At 47.7% G+C, this 22,198-nt stretch overlaps 1 protein-coding gene across 3 annotated transcripts in view; it reads right to left on the bottom strand.

Annotated features, from left to right (window-relative positions):
* CALM2 (calmodulin 2) overlaps window positions 1-13,975 on the bottom strand; it is a 91,645-nt gene extending 77,670 nt beyond the window's left edge. Inside the window, exons 1-3 of one of the 3 annotated variants that reach the window (XM_080685579.1) lie at window positions 13,888-13,975; window positions 8,616-8,739; window positions 7,893-8,046 (exon numbers count right to left, since the gene is read on the bottom strand). Coding sequence is in view for 2 of the 3 variants with exons in the window: in XM_080685576.1 (XP_080541702.1) it covers window positions 8,616-8,687 (72 nt within the window). In the remaining variant the exon portion in view is untranslated. Of the gene's footprint in view, window positions 1-6,884; window positions 7,004-7,892; window positions 8,047-8,615; window positions 8,740-13,887 lie in introns of those variants that run through there. The other 2 variants (XM_080685576.1, XM_080685577.1) reach the window with 2 other exon arrangements.
* Between the last annotated feature and the right edge of the window lie 8,223 nt (window positions 13,976-22,198).

The following is a 22,198-nucleotide window of genomic DNA, read 5'->3' as shown; positions in this document are numbered from 1 at the left end:
GGTCAGGTTGGGTCAGTGTCTGGGGTAGCAGAAGTGGAAGAAGGGAGTCCTGCAGCTTACAGAGTTTGGCAGCAGCAGCAGCTGGTGTTACAGGGACAGGACTCAGCTGCAAAGACCTTGCATGGGAGGGCAGCTCAGTTCCCACACCATTGCTGGCCAGTAGGAAATCAGGGAAGGTGTTCCGGCGACTCGGTGGTCAGCAGGCATGAAGCAAAGGGCCCTGATAATGGACTGGACTGCAAGGTCTGGCCAGGCTCAGGCACAAAGTTGACTCTGTCCTGGGTCACAGAGGATGGGCAGTCAGGGCCTGGACTTGCTAATAGTGGTGATGAAATGGGCAGTTGTTGACACCAGAGGGGGCAGGCTGTGAGGGCAGGGAGCTGGACAGACCTTTACAAACTTTCTTCCAGATCCTTTGGCAGTCGAATGCTCTTTACCATCTGTGAGGCTGTGTGGGATTCACTTCTTTCTGAAGGAGTGGCCTCCCAACTGGAATGGCGTTAAGAGTCTCACTTTCCAAAATTGGGTTTTTCAGGGGTTGGACCCTATTAGGGATTTTTTTTAACTGCTTTTCCCAGGAGGGTTCCTCAGAGACTGCTCTACTGGAGGGGAGTGAAAAGGGAGGGGAGCCAAGTAGATTGAGGCCTTAGGATTTCCCCTACCCACTTCACCCTGATCTGATTAATGGACCAGTCTTCTCAAATGTTGCTGAGAGAGAGAGAGAGAGAGAGAGAGAGAGAGAGAGAGAGAGAGAGAGAAAGCACTTTAGATTATTTATAATTAGATGAGCCAAAGAGACTCTTAAGCTCTAAGATAGTAGAGTCAAAGTCTTTTCTCCCCAGTGGGTGATAGTCTTTTCTCCCCTGGGGGCAGTTTGTGTGCAGGCTGCACGACAGGAACCCAATCAATGCCTGTGGAATGAAGGAACAATGGACAGTCTCTTGTTCTCTTCTGTGATGTTCCACATGTTTCTCCTCTCACCGGCCAGACTGAAAGGCCTTATTCTTGCACTTCTTGTGCATTCTCCAGAGAGCTCCTAGCACAGGGCCTATAGTTTGGCTTCCAACTCTCTTCCCAATTGAATGGACTGCCAAGGGGTAGGGGGTGGGGTGAAGAGCTCTGGGAGGCAGAATCTGTAACCCTGACTGTAAAGTATAATAAAGCAAATGCCGAGGCCTGGGTGTGAATCTGCCTCCTTTTCTACCTTCATGACCTCGGACAGGGACTTAAGTCCCTCTGAATCTCACATTTCTCAGCTAGGTAACAACACTTATGATTTGTTATTTTGAAGCCAGACCTTATACCTAGATCCCCGTCCCCCCCTTGCCCTGAGGTGTGCTCTCCTCATTGTGGGAGGGTAAGGGGATAGAGTCATTGTTTCTTCAGAGTTCATTGGGCCCAAGGTGGAAATCACAACTGAAAGGATCAGAGTTGAGTGGTGAGAAATAAAGGGGAGCAGACTTTGCTACCCCAAAATATGCCTTTTTGGGATACTGATTATTTTAAGATGGTTAACTTAAAGAAACAGCAGACCTGGAAGAAGCTCTGAAAGGCAGATAGAAGTTATCCTTTGTGAGGGACGTTTCTGTGGAGAAGGCTCAGAGCTTAAGCTGCATGATAATCTTGCCCTTGTTGTCTTTCTTTTCTTTTTTTCTAAGCCTCATGAGGATATGTTTTTACTGATTTTAAAGGAAGAGGAAGAAAGAGGGAGGGAGGAAGAGAGAGAGAGAAAGAAACACTGATGTGAGAGAGAAGCATCGAGATCGGTTGCCTCCCATACACACCCAGATTGGGGATCAGGCCTCAACCTAGGTATGTGCCCTGACTAGGAATCCAACCCGTGTATTTTGGTGTGCAGGACAATGCTCCAACCAACCAAGCCACCGGGCCAGGGCTTACCCTTGTTTTCTGTGCTTTTCCTGGTAACCCCATAACTGACTCTCCACTCCCAACATCATCATTGGTCTTTAGCTGAAGATGGTACTTACAGTGATGGCTTCCACCATTTGGCGAGTTCCTCAGTGTTCCTGGGTCTCTTCCATGTGAATAGGAGGCATACATGCTATGAACTTTAATTTTTCTCCTGCCAATCCATCTCATATTAACTGAGTATTAGTCCAGCTAGAAGAATCTTGAAAGGCAGAGGATGCATCTTCCTCCCTGACAGAAGTAATAGCTCACTAATAAAACCCATACAGTAAGATGGTCTTATAGAAATGACCTCAGAGTGACAGCAGCCAGGAAGGAGAGGAAGGAAAGAGGTGGTTCACAGAGGGAAGCCATGGACCCTCAGGTCTGTGACCAGCCCTCTAAGAGGTCAAAGTATTTGCCCAAGAGTGTACAACCTGCACCTTCTGACTGCAGTGTGAATCAAAAAGGGGCTGTGTAATCAACCTGACAAGCTATGGGGGAGGGGCAGCACATGGCAGGCCTAACAAGGTCAGTGAACCACACAGGATGGTTTGGTGCAGATTCCTAACGGGGCAGGCCGTGGTGGGTCGCCACATCCTCCGCCTATAGATTCCTTAGCAAAGGTCAGTCTTTACCGTAAGTGAGCCTGGTCCACTGTTCTTATCCATCTAAGAAAATAACATATCTTTGAAATGTAAGGGTAATTTTCTCCTCTACACCCCTTGAAGGCACAGGCTCCAGAGGAGGGACCACAGAACCCCTCATTGTTATCTTCTTCCTTGCCTACCATCTCTATGTGCTGTAAATGCTCATTGTTAACTATCCTGTACCCACCGATGTAAAAGAAATATGTTTCTCCATGTTGCTTTTTATCCAGTCCTAGAGATCCACTGCTTTGCTTTCTCCAGCCTCCTTAATCTACCACCAGTGGATTTCAAGTAACCTTCCTCAAGTCTTCTCCTTTGATTCTAATGTATAATATAAACACAAGCCCAGGCCAGTGTGGCTCAATAGTTGAGGATCGACCTATGAACCAGGAGATCATGGTTCAATTTCAGGTCAGGGCACATGTCCAGGTTGTGGGCTTGATCCCCAATGGGGGGCATGCAGGAGGCAGCCGATCAAAGATTCTCTCTTATCGTTGATGTTTCTATCTCTTTCTCTCCCTCTCCCTTCCTCTCTGAAAGCAATAAAAATATATTTTTTTAAATAATAAAATAAGTGCAAACTGCCATTTTCTGGAGTATTCTCTCAATCCATCAGAATTTTGCTTCTGGGCAGGTCCTCAAAATTTGGCTCAAATAAATTCTTATAACATCTATATATATAAAAGCCTAAGCAACCTTTATGGCGGAACAATTGGAATGACCAGAATGACTGGAACGACCGGCCGCTATGACGCACACTGAGCAGGCAAGTAGGTGAGTGGTTAGGGGCGAGCAGGCAGGCAGGCAAGTGGTTAGGGGCAAGCAGGCAGGCAGGCAAGCACTTAGGGATGAGTGGTCCCAGATTGTGAGAGGGATGTCCGACTGCCAGTTTAAACTGGCAGTCAGACATCCACCGAGGGCTCCCAGATTGAAGAGGGTACAGGTCGGGCTGAGGGAACCCCCCTCCCATGCACGAATTTCATGCACTTGGCCTCTATTTTTTCTATAAGTTGAGATGTTTTTTCATAAACAACAGGCAGATCTCTTTTCTTGGCCTCTGTCATACAGTAATGTAAATAGGAAATTGTGAAAAAGGGGAAAGTAAGCAGTGGGTAGGGTTGGAGGGTAGGCAGACAAGTTCAGGGCAGGGAGGCAGGAAACTTGAGTGGACCAGTGGTGGTTGAGAGGGGCAGAGGCTGTCATTCAGGAAGGGGGCATGGGTCAAGCAGGTGTTAAATTCCAGAAGCCAGTAGATAAGCAGTGTGATGCCAGTGGAAAACTGGGATGGGGCTAGGATCAGGTTCAATGTGGAGAGAAGGCCTGTGCTCAGGCTTCTGTTGCTGGTAGGGTTGGAAGGTTGATTTTTTTTTTCCCCTCTCTCAGTTCACCCAGTCGAGTCTGCTGATGGACCCCATGTGTGGACTTTGGAAGCACACAGAAGGCTGGAAGCCCAGGTAGGCAGGCAAGCAGGCAGGCAGGCACACGGTGAGTGGTGAATTAAATGTCTTAGGACAGCAGCTGGGTTACATTAAAAATGAATCAAGATGATGATTGAATGAGAACAAGAATGGAGTGCTGGGGAAGAGGCACTCTGAGGGCTGCTGGACCAGAGGCGGGCAATGTCTGCCCCAGACACAAGTTCGTAGCTTCCTGTGTCTGTTTAAGTGAGACAGAAAAGGTGGGGAATGGCCCTTCGTGGGGGCTTCTGTGACCCTTCATTCTCTTACCCATAAAATGAGCACAACATTCTCAACTCTATCTCCATCCTGGGGCCTCTATAAGAAGCAAATGAAATAAGGTTGAGAACCATTGAAGGGCTTTTACCAAGGCTGGAGTCACAACTAAACATGCCTTCAGAGATGGCAAATCGTGGCTATTGAGGACAGCAGAGATAGAGGGCATTTTCATCATCACAGCGAGGCCTGTGAGTGAGTGCTGCTTTAGAAGTCGAATGGTGAAATGAGAGCTATTGGGGTGGAGGATTTTTTCCCTAAGATTTCTCAGTACAATACATCATGGACTGGCTTCTTTTTCTGTGTGAATTTAACATTACCCCCTGAATCCCTTTATAGCTTTTTCGACTTCCTTTAATGTCCAGGCTTTGATAACTCACCGTCTCCCAAGAGTAAAACCACCAAGCTCATTTTGCTTAGGACTGAAGGTCCAGCGAAAGAGGGCAAAGGGCTCCTCTGAGGTTACCATGTCTTCCACTATTTTAGTGACAGAGAGCAGGGATTTCTGAATCCTAATTGAGACGGTAAGCATAATAGAACTGAAGGGAACATTCTGGGACAGTGAGGACCATATAGCACCCCTCAAACAGCATGGTGAAAGGAGCCACTCACTTCTACCAGGGAGGCAGTACAGCAAAGTCATTAAGAGGACATACTTCCTGGTTGGAATCCCAGCTCCTCCATAATTCGTGTGACCTTGGCTGTACATAATCTCTCTGAGTCTCAGTTTCTTCATAGGTAAAATGGGAATGGTGCTTAAGTTCAGAGGGCACTGAGAAGATTAAATAAGAATGAATGGAAGGCACTTATCTGGCATGGAGTGTTAGCTAGTAATAGTAGTAGCATCAGCAATATTTGATCATTTGTATCATGGAGTCGGTGGAGGTTGTGAATAAGGAAGTTCATCAACCTTGCGGCACATTCAGTGCACTTGCTCCTCCCCACCCCTCCACCCCACCCTCCACCCCCCACCCCCAACACATACACTAGATTTTTCATCATGGCACCTGTTGAACACATTCGTTTCTTCAGTTTTAAGAGCCCCATCTAAGAGTTGGGCCCTATCACTAAGATATTGTCCTGTCTTTGCCCCCCCGCCCCGCTCCCTCCTCCCCTCTGTAGAATTCCTCAGTTTTTCTAACACTGCATCTCCAGGTCTATGGGAACTGCTCAAGCTCAAGCCGGGGCTGTCCATCAGGCCCCCAAGATCCTTGTGCAGGGCAGACAAAGGTTGGCCCTGAAGTTCCACATGACCCAAGATAAGTGCTTCCAGACACTGGCACTCCAAAGGGAGAGCATCCAGAGCCAAAGGCAAGTTGACTCCATGAGATTCCAGAATTTGAATAAAGGAAGACTCAAAGGCTGGGCAGTTGGTTAGCAACAGACTGAAGTTGAAAGGTGAGAGATCCGAGGCATCCACTATGGTCAAGTGAGAGCTGAAGGGAAGCGGCAACAAAAATTGTGTGCACGTTGAAATTGCTGCCCCGGGCCTGATGTCCACAAGACTCTGGGAAGGGAACTGATCACTGGCTGGGAGAGTAGAACGGCAGCTTTCACCCTTCACTCCACACACACTTGTCACTGTCAAGAAATGCTGCTGCTTCTGTCGTCACGAGAAGCTTGAAAGGGACTTGGAGGAAGTACATGCACAAAGGCTCCATAGCACCTTTATGATTTACTGCAACCACTAATAAAAAAAAGCAGCCACCATTAAAATAAACAATTTATGGCTTGAAAATATCAATGCAAACACAGCAGGGCACCCCTCAACTGCCTGTCATAAGAATGCCCGGGCCCAGGGCCCATCAGGTGATCTGGCCAGGCAGAAGGGTGACCCCTTTCTCCTGTTTGCACCATGGTATCCCTCTGTCAAAGAGAACTGTATTCCTAAGTAAAGAGGTCACGCTTCAATCAATGTGATTTGATGAGCTAATAACAGAGCAGTTCTCATCAAAATAAACTCTTTGTCTGAAAATAGGAGAACCAAACCAGGCAGCAATGCTAACTCCTAGACCAAGTCTGTTTACCTTTGCAGGCCTCAGGTAACTTGCCAATAGAAAAGGAAGAAAGAATTAGAAATAGATCATTTATCAGGCTCCTTGCATTTTCACCGCATTGATCCCAGGGACCCTCATAACACGTCTTCTTTAGCCTATCAGCCCTTGGCCTTTCTGTAAGCTACTCTATTAAACAAGCCACAGAAATCCTGCTCCTTGTTTTTCTCCCCTTTCCTTCCTCTGACATACAGGGTCTGGGTTGGGATTCCTTGGCTGGGGTGTGGGGTAAGAACAGCTATTGGGTAGAAGCAGGGATGAGGCCCAGCACTGAGCGGGAAGGGCTGGCATCAGAGGGTTTGCTGTGCTTTGGGTTGTTATTTTCGAACACCCTGCATACATGGAAAGCTGGGTGAAGCAGCCTGGCACATTGAACATACCTCTGTGAAAATTGAAACACACAAACACACACACACACACACACACACACACACACACACACACACACACACAACAGCCACTTCCTAGCAAGCCCATGCCTCCTCTGCTTGTGAAAAGGAGCCTGGCCCTGTTTGGGGGAGCATTGAGGCTCTACCTACCTTGGCCCTGAGCTCTGGGAACGCAGAGGCCATTTTCATCCAGCCTTCAGAAGTTTCCTTTTGTGGCATCGCGGTGTTAAAAATATTCCTCCCTGAAGGTGCCACCGCGGCAGAGCAGATGTCCCTGACTGAGCACTTGGGAAAGAGCTATTAAAAGGCACGTAATTAGGTTGTCATCCTGGGGCCTCTGAGCCAGGCTTCCGAAAGCCATCTTTGTTGAAAGTTTTCCAGACGTCAAATATTTGCAGAACCCGATTTACCAAAAAGGCTTTTAATACCCAGCAGGACTGGGCTACGTGCAGCAAAGGCAAAATGACGCTGCAGGCCAAGGTTGGCCTCAGTCCCTCAGACTCCTTTTTCTGTGTCCTTTCCCCATTTGGGGTCCTTGCCTTGCTCCCTAATTGTCTCTCCCCTCCTCCTCCACACACAGCCTCCCATCACAATGTGCTCTTAGGAAAGGCTTGATCAGTCTTTCCCCCCTTGGCATGAATGTACGTCAGCCACTGAGACCTCTCTCCTCTCCCAGAATGTGGCATTCACACCTGAGCTCTGTACACTTTAGGGAACAAAAGGCTTTGTCTTTTTGTGTGAAAGAGATGTTAGACATTGGAGCAGAGGTGGGGAGGGCCTTCTTACTGACCCTGAAATTGCACTACAGGCAGCCACCTATTCATCTATGTACAGAGCCAGCCCTGAGTCCAAGCTCCATTCTGCTTTGGAGGCATATCTGTTGTAATCACCCCCCTCCCTCCTGCTTCTTATATCCTGTAGGCTCATCGGTCCATCTATCTCATCTGCGGTTTATGTAGCTATGCATCTGACAGTTATTGAGCATCTCTGTGGCCAGAAACGTACAGAGTGGTAAAAAGAAAGTGATGTGCATCAGCAGTCATGATCCTTGTCATCGTGGATGGAGAAAGACATTCATCAGATACTCACAGAAATAAATGTAAACAAAGGAGAAGGAGGTGCGAGGTGCTGTGAGGATGTATCAGAGAGAAAACTGACCTGTCAGGAAATTCAAGGAAGGCTTCCCCGATGAAGTGATGGCTGAGCAGAGAGCTGGGGGGGCTGGAGGGTGGGGGGTGGCGCAAGAGGGGAGCATGCTCCATGGTTGGTTCCTTCAACTGGAGGACAGCTTGTACAAAGGTCCTGGCAGAGCCTGAGCGGACATAACATGATTTTTATAAAATCTTTCTCCTACTGGACATGGACTTTGGGAAACCAAAGGATTGTGGTTACAAAATAAAAAAGTAGGGGAAAGAAGAATCTGAAACCAGTTTCTGAAACCCTCTACAGTAGACAAACTTCTTATAGGCAGTAGAGAGCTGGCTCTACAAACAAATATCAGGCCAGGTTTTCTTTGATGGCAAAGAGAGCTGGGCCTGGCCTCCTTCTCCTAGAGGCTTTCTCTGATAGTTGGCCTGCTTTTTACCCTTTAGCAACATACCATGGTTATTTTCCCTGGTCAGGGAATGTTATTTGATGGTAGAATTGTTCATGAATGCCAAATATTTCAGAGTAGAGAAAGCCACAGTTTCACTCAATGAACCCCCTGTTGTCAGACATTTAGCTTGTTTCTAATGTTTTGCAATCCTAAATAACTCTTTCATGAATGAACAAGCCTATATATGGTCTTTGCCCACTCCTCTGACGTTTGCTCAAGGTAAATTTTGCTACATGTTAATAAACACCATGAGGGCCAGTTTTATTAAACACAAGTTTTCTTACCTGCTGTCCCTGTAGTCCCAGTCGGATCTCAGTGCTCTTCCCACTCTGCACAGGGGTCCTTCGGGTCCGCATCCATCAGCTTAGTTTGGAGGGAGGTATGGGAAGAGTCTCAGCAGGAAAGAACCTAAGTGGGCAGTGGGAAGTGGGTATGTGCTGAGCGGGGGTGGGGATTAGTGGGACTCACTCACTACGTACCTTTTTCTCCACCTGTTCTTCCCCATCATAATGAGCTGAGTCTGTCTATGCTGGTAGAGGGCTCTGCCCTGATGCTTCATTTCACCTGTGTGTAGACAGAGCCTGAAAGTGGAAGGGGCTAGGACCTCCAGCAGGGAGCGCTCTGCGGAACTTACTCTAGAAAGCTCACAGCCCCTGGAAGAAATATGGAGCTGCCTGGAATATACAGTATGTCAAAAGAGAGAGCCCCTTGAAGAGACAAGGCTGGGAAACAAGAGACCAAGCTGTGGTGTAGAGTTTGTTACAGATGTGTTGTGTAAATCATCTAATCTCTCTAGGCCTCTGTTTCTCCAGCCATCACATGGAGTTAATCCTCCTGATTCCTCCTTGATCAGGATGATGCAAAGTAAATAAATATATCAACTTAAAATGAGCTAATCAACATGAATGTGTATGGGAACACACAGGCAGAAAGGAAGCCAAGGCCCAGCAGGCATGGCTCAGTGGTTGAATGGCAACCTATAAAGTAGGAGGTCACAGTTCAATTCCCGGTCAGGGTACATGCTTGGGTTGTGGACTGGGTCCCCAGTAGGGGGTGTGCAGGAGGCAGCCGATTGATTCATCAATATTTCTATCATCCTCTCCCTTCCTCTCTCTCTCTATCATCAATAAAAACATATTTTTTAGAAAAGAAAAGAAGCTGAGATTGAATAAGCTATAGAGCATAAGTGGGCTTTGTGTTTTGTTCAGTGTTGTATTGCCAGTGCCTGGCACATAACAGGTACTCAAGTACATACTTGTAAAATGAATAAATAAACACATAAGCACCTACTCTGTCCCAGACACCATCCTAGGTGCTTCATAAGCATATCCTACTTAGCCCTCACAAACAGCTCTTTACCAGGGTAAAGATACTCCCCTTTTGCAGACGTGGAAACTGAGGCTCAGACCCCCAAGCAACATACAGCTAGTGTTTGACAGGATTTGAATTTCAAGGTAAATTCTTCTGATGCCGCGCTGACCAGTTTGGCTCAGTGGATAGAGCAACAGCCTGCGGACTGAAGGGTCCCAGGTTCGATTCCAGTCAAGGGCATGTACCCTGGTTGCAGGCACATCCCCAGTGGGAGATGTGCAGGAGGCAGCTGGTCGATGTTTCTCTCTCATCGATGTTTCTGGCTCTCTATCCCTCTCCCTTCCTCTCTGTGGAAAATCAATAAAATATATTTTTTTAAAAAAAATTCTTCTGATGCCATTCCTCCATCTCTTCCTACCAGATATATGTTGCAGGAGAAAAGTTGCTGAAATGTTAAGTTGCATTAAATGAGATAATCCTTGTTGAAAGCTGCAGTGCCTGGCATGCAGTTAGTGCTCTGCGAATGGAATCTAGTCTTAAAATATTCTATTATTAGTTCATATTTTTTTATAACCACATTCTTAGAACCTCAAGGGCAGGGGTCATCCTTCTCCACAAGGATGAGGGGAGTAGTTGCATGACATACCGATTAACTAAATAGCATGATTTTATGATGACCATAAAGTTGAAGCAAAATTGCTTCCTTTAAGGCAGGGCTTTGTGCTGTGTGCACAAAGCTAGTGTGACGGTTACTTTAATGGGAAGCCAGAGCAGGCCATGACTCTCCAGTGACTTGGAACCCTGGTTGTTAACAAGGAAATGGGTAGATCCGGACACCAAGGAAAAGAGCAGCAACAGGCAAACAGAACTCCAAGGCCTGGGCTCTGACTCTCCACCGACACCCGGCAACCTTTCTAAGAGCCTCTGGCCACGCCCCAGGGCTGCAATCTGATAAGCTCAGCATATCTGGGGTAGGCGGGGCCTAGGAGAGAATCAGGTCCAATCTTCTGGCTCCACACTTGCTGTCTGGGACTAGGTGCTGGAGGGGACTTGACTAGGGAACCAGAAGTAAGGGTTACTGGAAAACTTCCCTCCCCTACTCCACCCAGAGGCAACACTGGAAAAGAACTTAGCCTCTCAGTCTCTAGCTTTGCCCTTTATCTACAAAATGGAGTAATAGTTCCTTTTCCATAAGGTTGTAGGAATTAAATAAAATATAACATGGAAAAGTACTTAACCCAGGTACCTAACTCATTGCAAGTGCTCAAAAAAATTAGTTGCCTCTAGATAGCAATGTGCCTGAGGGCAGGAACTATATCTGAATTACAGCTGGCTTGGGTGCCCTGGTTCTGTACTTTCGATTGTTGCCTGAATGAATGCCTGGATAGCTAGAATCCCTGAGTTAATGCTTCATCTCTTCTGGTAAATCTTGCGTGTTTTAAGTCTATCTTGAAAATCTCTATAAGGTTTAACTTCCTATTTATTTTCCCCACTTCTAGGAGGGCCTGGGCACAACATGCAGGAGTGGGTACCTGAGAAGGAAAAGAGACCACTTTCATAATAAAGACAAATTCATGGTGTTACCAGCTTTCCTGGCTGCCTGCACCCTAATTTTGGACCTTCTCCTTGCTCCTGGATGTGAGAACAGCCAGTTTTGACCCATTGCGGGCTATATGAAAGATATTACAGATAGCATCCGGCCATCAGTGAGTATTTGAGAGAGGCTGTGTTGCCCTTAGTGGTGAAGTGATATAATTGAGTTAGAATTGAGGAATGAATGATTTAGAAGAGTGGTTAGAATTTGGACATTAAGATTAGAGCTCAACCCTAGCTGGTTTGGCTCAGTGAATAGAGCATTGGCCTGTGGACTGAAGGGTCCCAGGTTCGCTTCCGGTCGAGGGCACATTCCTGGGTTGTGGCTCGATCCCCAGTAGGGGGCTTGCAGGAGGCAGTTGATCAATGATTCTCTCTCAGCATTGATGTTTCTATCTCTCTCTTCCTCTCTAAAATCAATAAAAATATATTAATAAAAGATTAGAGCTCAGAAGTCAATTGGAGTTAGGATTCGGTAATTAGTCACCATTAAAATGTCTGAATGAGAAATAGAGAGTGGCTAGTGGCCTGAGTACAGTGAGGGCCATCACTTTGATCTGAAATTTAAAATGTTCTGTTCCAGGGACCTGCATTCTTCCTTATGGGGAGCCTGAGACTTCTCTGACTGCCCCCTCAACAGGCTTGGGTGTATCTGCACATGGAGCATGTGAGCATCTACTACACACCAGGGGTAGAGTAGTCCCAAAGGTGTTGAGAACAGAGCCCCTTATAATGAAGCTGAGGAGACTAGGATGTGAACGATCTGATCTAGGCATTCCTTGCCATAGTGCTAGTGACTTCGGAAAAACTAAATCTCCTAGCCTCAGCTTTTCTATCTGGCAAGTGGACCTACCCTCAGAGGGCTGTTTGGGAAACCTTGAATGATCATAGAAAGAAAGGGCTTTAAAATAAATGTGCTTTCTGGCAGATTAAGCTATTCCAAAGTGAACTATAAGGCAAAGTCTGGGCACCTTACCCTTAGGAGAGGCTGGCGGTTCTCATTCCCTCCATAAAATTTGAGGGTTTTTTGCTCTTGCCATGCCTACCCTGTCCTTCCCAAGATCATTTCCAGCAGGGACTTATGCCTCCAAAGAGGAAATGACAAAGAAGCAACTCACACCAAAAGCGTTCCATGTTCCAAGGACTACACACACACACGCACACGCATACACACACACACACACACACACACACACACACAAACCAGCCAGCCCTGGAACTGCAGTATGACCAAGCCTATGAATCACTTGAATAAAGTACACACTCAACAACTATGTATCAAATAAATGAAGGAATAGGTGAGTGACTCCATGAATGGTCAGACACACCCTCAGAGAATGAGACTGCTTCCTAATCCAGGATGCTGAGTACTCCCAGAGAAAGAAAGTCATTTGGGACTTTCCCAGTAAATTCTCCATGGCAGAGCCACACCCTGGACTTTTCCTCAAACCCCACGTGTCTTATTTTCTTCCCAACTTCATGTGGGGAGCTATAGCCTAGATTCCCTTGGGACCATATATGCTAGATCCTATACCCGGTATGCAGTAGATGTTCAATAAATGTGAAATGAACTGGAGGGGGAGATAGGAAAATAAATAAGACTTGGACCCTGCCTTCCAAATGTTTACAATAATGGGAGCGAAAAGATAGGTACTTAAGAACTTTATGACAAATCAACATGAGTGCCTGGTACCCAAAAATAGAGGGCGGGGGGGCAAGGAGTATATGCTATAGGTCAGAGGTGGAAAAGCTTACTATGGGTTGAAAAGGTCGGGAAATGCTTCCTGAGGCTGGACTCTGAAGGAAGAAGAAAATTTGGAGGCAAGGGAGGTGTTGCTGATAGGGAAACGGGGAATGGGTGGCTCCCAGGAAGAAGGCCAATTGAAGTTATGTTCAGAAGACTTGACTAGATTTAGTGTAGCCGGAGAGCAGATTCAAGCAGAAGAGTGTGCATGTGTGTAAGTAGGTTGGGGCAAGACTGAACAGAGCTTTGAATGCTACAAGGGATTTGGATCAGGTGGGAGGACTTCTGAGCAGTGGCGGAAAGTGAAAGGAATGCTGGGAGGTGTGGGAAGAAGGTCTGGGGGAGAGAGACAGCCAGGGAGCAAGGTGAGTGTGGCAAACCCTGCTGGGAGGTGATGTGCCAGTCCAGGGCTGGCCGCAGCTGGGTCTTAGGCAAACAGACCACTTCCGTTTCTTTCGTTCATTCACTTATTCAAATACTGACTGGCCCCACCACGTGCCAGGCGCTGCAGAATTAAACATTGCATAAGCCTTCCCTTCTTTCCCAGGGCCCTGGGCTCTCCTCTTATCTCCCACCCGAGCGTCCAGCCCCAAGGCTTGAGGCCAGGTAGCCCTTGCCAAGGGTGAGGTCTGAGGTGAAATAGGCTTGGACCTCTCACCTGCGGCTGCTTTCTACAAAACCTCTAACGACCCGGGTTCTCGGGCCCACGTCCTCCCGACCATGCCTCGCCCTGACCACCACCCTTCCCTACTGGCCACACAGGGAAGGGAAGGAACTGCGGGAGGAGGGGGTTGGCCTAGGGAGGGTGCAGCGCGTCCGGCAGGGCCTGGGCTCCTCCCCCCACCCCCGCACCCCCGCACCCCCGCACCCCCGCACCCCCGCACCCCCGCACTCCCGCACTAGGTTACCCGGAAAGGGCTGCGGCGAGGAAGGGGGCCTGAGGATGGCTGAGGAATGGCCTAGGAAGGAGCTTCCTGACGCCGCCCACACGCGCCCAGGGGCTGGGCCAGCAATTCAGCGGGAGGTGAGGGGGGCGCGGGCGGGCTGGGCGGGAGGAGGACGCGCCGGGGGCCGCAGCCGGGCTCGGGGCGAGCGGAGCGGGTCCTCTGCGCCCTCTGCCGAGCGCCGGCCGCCGCTGCACGCGCCGCCGCCGCCCCTCACGCCATGGTCCGACCGGGCGGCGGGCACCCCAGCCCCCCAGCCCCCCAGCCCCGCTGCCAGCTCCAGGCCCCTCCTTCAGTCGGTGGTCTCCGCGTTGCTCCCGGGGACTGGAGGTGGGAATAGAAGCTATTTTTGTAACGAGAATAGAGGCGCTCCTGGAAGTCCCCTCCCCTAAGGCACGTCAGGGACGGGCCTTCCCTGAAAATCCACCATTAGAGGTATTGTTTGTAGGCATAGCACGGAGGGCTGGAGAGGTGCTGTCTTCGACTTTTACTGGATATTTTAACAGTGAGGATATGCCAAATGTGCCTGGGGAGGGCCCTGGAAGGAGTAGATGGTCAAAATGGGGCATTCCTTCTCTCAGAGTAGCTCTTATTAGCGCTCATTTGGCCATCCTGAAGGTGACTCAGAGCCAAGTCATACAGCCGGAGGGCTGGGGTTGTGAAAGGCTAGTTTTTCCTGCCGTGCTTTGCCTTTTATTAATCACTGGAAACCTGAGCCTCCCTCCTCCAGGAAGTCTGCCTTGATGTTTTGGGTGAACTCTTACCAGAAAGGTCAGCATTTCTCAGTGAGGGGGGTGGGGGTATGAGGGGAGAGGGTGGGCAGGGTCTCTGTTTATTTCCCTTGAGTTTTGTCTGGTCTGTTCAGGCTCATTGAGTGGCACGAGCAGAAAATCCTCACCAGCTGGGGCCCTTATCTGAGAGAGAAGGAAGAGAAGAGCAAACACTGAAGAGAGCAGGCACTCCCATTTCACCTTCAATCAAGGACAAGCTCGCATTGTCCTCCAAGGCCGCTTGCATCTGGCTCCACATCACTGCCCTTCAAGCGCACCCACCATAGACCATCTGTTTTCCAAAGTGTAGCCAGGAGGTCACGTCAGATCATAAATGCTCTAAAATTTAAGTTAGCTCATCTCTCCTCTCCTCAGATCCTTGCAGTGGCTCTCATCTCACTTGGAGCAAAAGCTGAAGCTTCTACACTGGCCCAAAGGCTACGTTCTCCAGCCCCTGCTGCTTATTCCTGGAGCTCCTCTGTTATGGCTCCTCCCAGCACTCACCACTCAGGCCATGACAGCCCCCTTTCTGGTGTCCCTTGAACACACCAGACACACTCCCCCCTCTGGACTTTTACACTTGCTGTTCCCACTGCCTGGAGTGCTGTTTCCCCAGATACCCACACGACCCACTCCTTCACCTCCTTCAGGTCTCTATTTAAATGCCACTTTATCAAGAGAAGCTTTCCCTGACCATCCTGTCTCAAATAACATCCTCCATCATTCTCTGTGCCCTTAGCCACCTTGATTTTCTTTTAGCACTTATCACTACCTGACATATTATTTGTTTACTTGCATGTTGCCTGCCTCAACAAAAACGTAAGCTCCAGGAGAACTGAGAGCTTTATCAGCTTTGTTCACTGTCCAGCACCTAGGAAACAGCCTGGCACATAGACAGTGTTCAATATATCTGTTAAAAGACTGAATGAATGTGCCAGGCACTAAGCCAAGTACTGGGACAGGCCATGAATAATAGCCTGGGCTCTTGCTCTTGAAGAACAAACTGGCAGACAGGCAAATAATCACAAACCAGAATGGTAAGTGTTCTGTCTAAGTACAGATGTATATAAAGTCCACATGAAGGCCAAGGAAGGGAATAATTCACTCTACCTGGAAGTAAGAGGAAAACATAAGTATGATGTCACCAGGTGGAGGAGAAAGGGAAAAGGTATTTCAACCAGAACAAATGGCAGGAGCAAAGTCACAGAGGCCTGGATGTATTGGACTTGATCAGGTAGCAGCAGGTAGGCCAGCCTGGCCAGAGTGCAGGATATGAAGCAGGTGTGGCAGGAGATAAGTTTGGAAAAATGGATTGGAGACAATTTTGAAGGGGCTTGTTAGAATGACAATTGACTGTCTAGATTTCAGATCTGTGCTCAGCCAATGGAGACATTTCAAGGCAAAGAGCCTGCTTCTAACCCCAGATATGGCACCAAGGGAGCAGCCATGTCCTGGTGCCTGGGGAAGGCCTGGGACACTGTGTGGTGTTTCCAGGGGGCCAGGCTAGGGTTTGAGCACCTATGGGAGCAAGCGGGTGGCTCTGCTCGCCTTCCTTTTACTGATCTCAGCAGGACCCTCGATAGGGACCCTGCACTGCTCCACAGGGCCTGAAAGTCCTGGGCCACATCTCTGCAGCCTGATCTCAAAGAGTCCAAGTTGCCAAATGCCCTTATTTTGCAATCTGACTCAAAAGGGTGGGGAGTGGAAAAATTTTAGACAGCAGCCACCAAGGGATCTTGGCTTAATATAACTGGTGACCTGGGAGACGACAGAGGCAGAAAATAATTTCCTTTTCGGACTGAGGGACCAAGAGGGCTCTCACAGCTGGCTCAAAATTAAGACTTTTCCTTCAAGCGGAGGGAGAGCATTTGTATGTTTGTGGAACAAGATTTTATTTTTTTGTCTAAAGTTTTATAGAAGTCTCCTTTTTCCCCAATTGACACCCGCCCCCAGCCATTCCCACCCCAGGCAAGCCCCCACCGCCCCAGTGTCTGTGTCCATTGGTTATGCTATTATGCATGCATACAAGTCCTTTGGTTGCTCTCTAACCCACCCCCCTCCCCTGCCATTTGTCTCTGGATCTATTCTTGTTCATCAAATTATGTTGATCATTATATCCCACATATGAGTGAGATCATGTGATATTTATCTTTCTCTGACTGGCTTATTTTGCTTAGCATAATGCTCTCTAGTTCTGTCCACGGTGTTGCAAATGGTAAAAGTTCCTTCTTTTTTATAGCGGCATAGTATTCCATTGTGTAGATGTACCACAGTTTTTTAATTCACTCGTCGGCTGATGGGCACTTAGGCTGTTTCCAAATCTTAGCTATGGTAAATTGTGCCGCTATGAACATAGGGGTGCATATATCCTTTCTGATTTGGTGTTTCTGGTTTCTTGGAATATATTCCTAGAAGTGGGATCACTGAGTCAAGTGGCAGTTCCATTTTTAATTTTTTGAGGAAACTCCATTCTGTTTTCCACAGTGGCTGCACCAGTCTGCATTCCCACCAGCAGTGCAAGAGGGTTCCTTTTTCTCCACATCCTCGCCAGCACTTGTCATTTGTTGATTTGTTGATGATAGCCATTCTGACAGGTGTGAGATGGTACCGCATTGTCGTTTTGATTTGCATATCTCGGATGATTAGTGACTTTGAGCATGTTTTCATATGTCTCTGGGCCTTCTGTATGTCCTCTTTCGAAAAGTGTCTATTTAGATCCTTTGCCCATTTTTTGATTGGATCGTTTATCTTCCTTTTGTTAAGTTGTATGAGTTCTCTGTAAATGTTGGAGATTAAACCCTTATCGGAAATATCATTGGCAAATATGTTCTCCCATGCAGTGGGGAAGATTCTTTTCTTTTGCTTCCTCCTTGGTCATGTTGCTCTTCCCTTCCCTCTTCCTCCTGCCCGTCTCTGCCCGTGATCTTTCCCCTCTTGGCTTTTCCTTTCTTTTCTTTTTCTCTTTTCCCACTTCTTCTATCCTGCCTACTTCCCCGATCTCCTCTCCTTTCCTTTCCTTGTCTCCCTCTCTCCATTCCTTCAGCTTAAACACAAGACAGATATTTAAAACTGTTAAAGAACAATTTTTTTAAAAAGTAAAATCATAACTCTTATGCAAATATAAAATGAACATGTGTCTTTAACTTCATTTAACTCATTAATTCATGAAGGAACCAGTAAGATATTATAGCCAATTCACAGGAGAATCCAAAACACAGACACATAGCCTGGCTGGCGAGGTTCAGTGGTTGAGCATCAACCTATGAACCCGGAGGTCACAGTTCAATTCCCAGTCAGGACACATGCCCAGATTTCAGACTCGATCCTCAGTGGGGGGTGTGCAGGAGGCAGCTGATCAATGATTCTCTCTCACCTTTGATGTTTCTATCTCTCCCTCTTCCTTCCTCTCTGAAATCAATAAAGAAAAAACAAAGCACAGACACATAGTCAGGGATGTGGTAGGAAAGATGCAGAACCGGCATCTTCATTTGCATTCCTATAAGCATCAGCATTAGCCTGCCGTAAGTTAACTTCTGTCTCTACCGAGATGCAGCATCGTCAATGACAATAAAAGGCCACAGATCCCTATAGAATTGGACAACTCAGGAAGGGTCCTCTCATCTGGATAACAGTGTAGACCAGTGGTTCTCAACCTTCCTAATGCCGCGACCCTTTAATACAGTTTCTCATGTTATGAGAAAATAACATGAGAAACTGTTTCTCATTATTATTTATCGTAATGTAAATATCTGTGTTTTCCAATGGTCTTAGGCGACCCTGCTAGTGGTTCTCAACCTGTGGGTCGTGACCCACAGGTTGAGAACCGCTGCTGTAGAGCCTAAGACCATCGGAAAACACAGATATTTACATTACGATTCATAACAGTAGTAAAATTACAGTTATGAAGTAGCAACGAAAATAATTTTATGGTTGGGGGTCACCACAACATGAGGAACTGTATTAAAGGGTCGCGGCATTAGGAAGGTTGAGAACCACTGGTATAGACAATCTCTGACATTCCATTGAAAGGGTATCCAAGGATCTTTGGCCATTTCAAAATATTTTACAATTTTGCTTGACAATACCTTAGAAAAGTTCAAGAAAGATTGGTAGGGGCAAGTAGATTTTTACAAATCTCCAAACAGGCCTCTGTTTAAAGGTGGACATTTATTGTGGCCAAAAGGCTCAATCCAGGGCAGGAGGAGGAGGAGGAGAAGCATGGTCACCTGGCTTAATCAAATCGATGGGTGATGGGGTAGGTGACAATTGGCCAACACTTCATAAACCTTCGTTTGCATTCTCCTGCCATCATCCTCTGGCCTTGGAGACATAGGGAAAATCAAGGCAAGGCTGGGGGCCATCCACCTTACATGTAACCAGACTAATGGAGGTCCTGAGTGTGAAGGTGGCCACAGGCCTTCTAGAGTCAGTCTTGCTAACCTGTCTTGGTTTTCTCTCAAATCTGGGAGGACTCTTGGGGATTAGTGCTCAGCTCAGCAATGGGAAGCTGAAGGATGACAGAGTTCCGAGGACTTCAGCTCTGCCCAGATGCTCCCCACCGTCCCCGCCCACTCCTTTCCCTGTACTGGGAGAGCTCTTCAATTTCTCTGAATGGGGAACAGCAACCTTTATGACTTCTCACATTTCCCCCTCACATTCCTCATCTCAAGGCCAATTATCACCGCGAAAATCCTCAGTTTAGGTTTGGTTGCGCAAAAGATAGTGTGTCTAGTGGTTAGAAGTGGGGTGGGAAGGGAAGAAGTTAAACCAAGCCAGGCTCTCAGGAATTCCCTGGTCTCCACTGGGCCGCCCACTTGCTGGACATTCTGAACCAAGTCCCTCCTGCTGGGGAAAGGCCTAGAACTGCCACAAGAAATAAAAGGAAACCTTCAAGTTAGCAAAGTCAGCAAAAGGTCCAATTAATTCACCCAGACAGGCTGGGAAACGGAGCAGCAAAGATTCTAGGGCAGGAAACAGAATGGAACAGGAACAAGAACCCAGAACCAGGAACCCAGAAGGCAGAACTTAGAATTCAGAACTTGGGTTTGAACTGCAGAACTTGAAATACAGAATGGAGAAGGTAGAACAGAGATGACAGAAGACCATTTGGGAGGGGTTCCTACTACAAGAAGTCCGAAAGAGGCTCATCTGTTTCCCTCCACATAGTGAGGTTGAAAATTTGAATGTGTAGTTCCAGCCCTTAGGTGCAGGGAGTCTCCTACCCTCCCTTTTCCTTCCTATAGGACAGATATGAGCCAGGGCGTGTATTTCCCTGATCATGCATCCCTTTTCTCCCTCTTCACATTCGATCAGCCCAAGCTTCATTCTACTGGCCACTGTGGAGTGGGGTCAGTGACTTTGGGGACCTCCTTAATGACCCTCACACCTCATGAACCTCTGCGTATCTTGATTTTGCCTCCCTTTCAGCATAACTTGTGCTGGAGTTGCTGATGAGACCAACTAAATGTTTACTAGTTAAAAAAAAAAAAAACACAAAGAAATCCTGAAGCCATTCATTAGTGTCTGAGTGTCAGCCCTGGGCCCAGGGGGACAACAGGTGTGGCTTGAGGCTCCTCACTTTCCTTCAATCTAGGGTCATTGGGATGAACTGGATCAGAGCTAAGCATGTCCAGGGGACAGTGGGCCCCTTACACACACACAGGCACACACTCACCCCACTGTATTGTACACCCTCAGTTCTGGATGGACCTTTAGGATTTCTGCCTTGACTGAACAGTGCTCTAGCTCGGGCACAGGGGCAGGTGTGTGGGCACCTGGGGCTGGTATTACTGGGGGTATGTGAACCAGCAGGAACCAAAGGTTGACTTCTGAGGCAAGGTCAGCTTGAGGGTCAGTTTCTTGGGAGAAGGCGGATAGCATGAACAGGAACTGTGGGATAGGCACCATAGTCTGGGGACCTCCTGGTGGTGTGTGGGGTGCAAAGCTTCTGGCCAAGTCTGGGGTGAGGGAGCTGTTTAGGCCTGCCCTCTTCTTAGTGCTGCCAGAACCCTGGGAGAGCCAGGAGTCCATGCTGGCCAAGTCAAAAGCCAACCTATTCTGCCCATGGTGAACAAACACAACTCTCCCCACTTGAAAGCATAAATGACTACCAAACAGGTACACTGACAGCAGATTCCTGATGGACAATGAAGTACACTCGGTAATAATTTCCAGAAGACTTGTATTCAAGGAGTCATGGTGGAAAGAGAATCTACATGGGACTCACGAGCTCCAGCTTCCTCTTTAAGTTCTGCCATTAACAGGCTGTGTGACCGCAAGTCAGCCACTGCCCATCTCTGGGCCATATTTCTTCCACCTTGAATTAAGGACTTTGCTTAAGGCCTTGCAAGGACCTCTGGGGTAGAGATCACTTTCAGAGGAAGAGCTGGCCCTGAGTGAATCAAGGAACATCCAAGCAGAGGCTGCTCAGAGAGTATATCATGGTGGGATCCAGCTTCAATATCTGGGAGGGAAGGGGGAGTGGGTTCTGAAAAGTTCCAATCCAGAAGATACAGTCAGAGAAAGGTTGCTTGAATCTTGGCCTGCTTCCAGAGATGCTCAGACCCCAGATGTGCATCAAATCCAGAAGCCAGAGGCAGAATTATCTTGAAGCTGAAGAAGCTTCAGTGTCTTCCACTTCATGGGCCTTTTCCAAGACCTTGGGGAGGCCCAAGCCACATGTTCACATTCTTTTCCTAAGGAGAGTATCCCCAAATTGTACAAGCCTGTAAAACCTGGCCCCAGCCCTGCCAGACGCCCTGTGATGTGGAGCCATTATTATGACAGGTGCAGGACACTGACAAGCACCCATTCTAATCAGATGGGCAAGGCTCAGTGACAGGCAGCAGGCGGCTGCACCCTTCATGGCTTGATATATACTTATTCACTTATATCTGATAAAAAAAATAATACTATACACACCTATCCCACTTTCACCTTCCTTTCCAGTCAGTCCTCCCCACCAGCCTGTGAGATGGGCAGGACAGGTCTTATCACCTCTGATTCAGATGACAAAACTGAGGTTCAGAGAAGCTAAGAGGCCTGCTCAAGTTTGCAAAGCTGGCTGGAGATAGTTAGAACCAGGACTCAAACCCAAGACTTTCTATGACTAGCGTGGGGCTCGTCAGTCTCCCAGTTCAGGACCAGACACAGTCATCCCAAAGCACAGCATAAAGAGATTCACCCACTGCCCCTGGAGAGGCACTGGGCAGCTGTCTGTGGCACAAGCACCTCCCTCTTGGTTCTGGGGACAGAGAAGGCACATGTGAACATAACTTGGAATCACAGGGCCAGAAAAGTCCAAGAATTTGGAGAAGGGAAGGGGTTTTTTTTATTTTTTTTCTAATTTTCTTCCTGAACATTGCATTCCTGCTCCCAACACAAGTCATTTGGATCAGCTATATTTATACTAAATATAAACACAAAACCATGGTATAGTTCAGTAAGCAATAATTTCTCTACAATATCCAGACTAGAAACAACAACTGGAGTATTAGGGGCCCAAC

Source organism: Plecotus auritus, assembly GCF_963455305.1.
Source record: "Plecotus auritus genome assembly, chromosome: 8".
In the NCBI taxonomy this organism is placed as follows: domain Eukaryota; kingdom Metazoa; phylum Chordata; class Mammalia; order Chiroptera; family Vespertilionidae; genus Plecotus; species Plecotus auritus.
The sequence above is the reverse complement of the archived record's forward strand: the minus strand, read 5'-3'. Positions and strand labels throughout refer to the sequence as shown.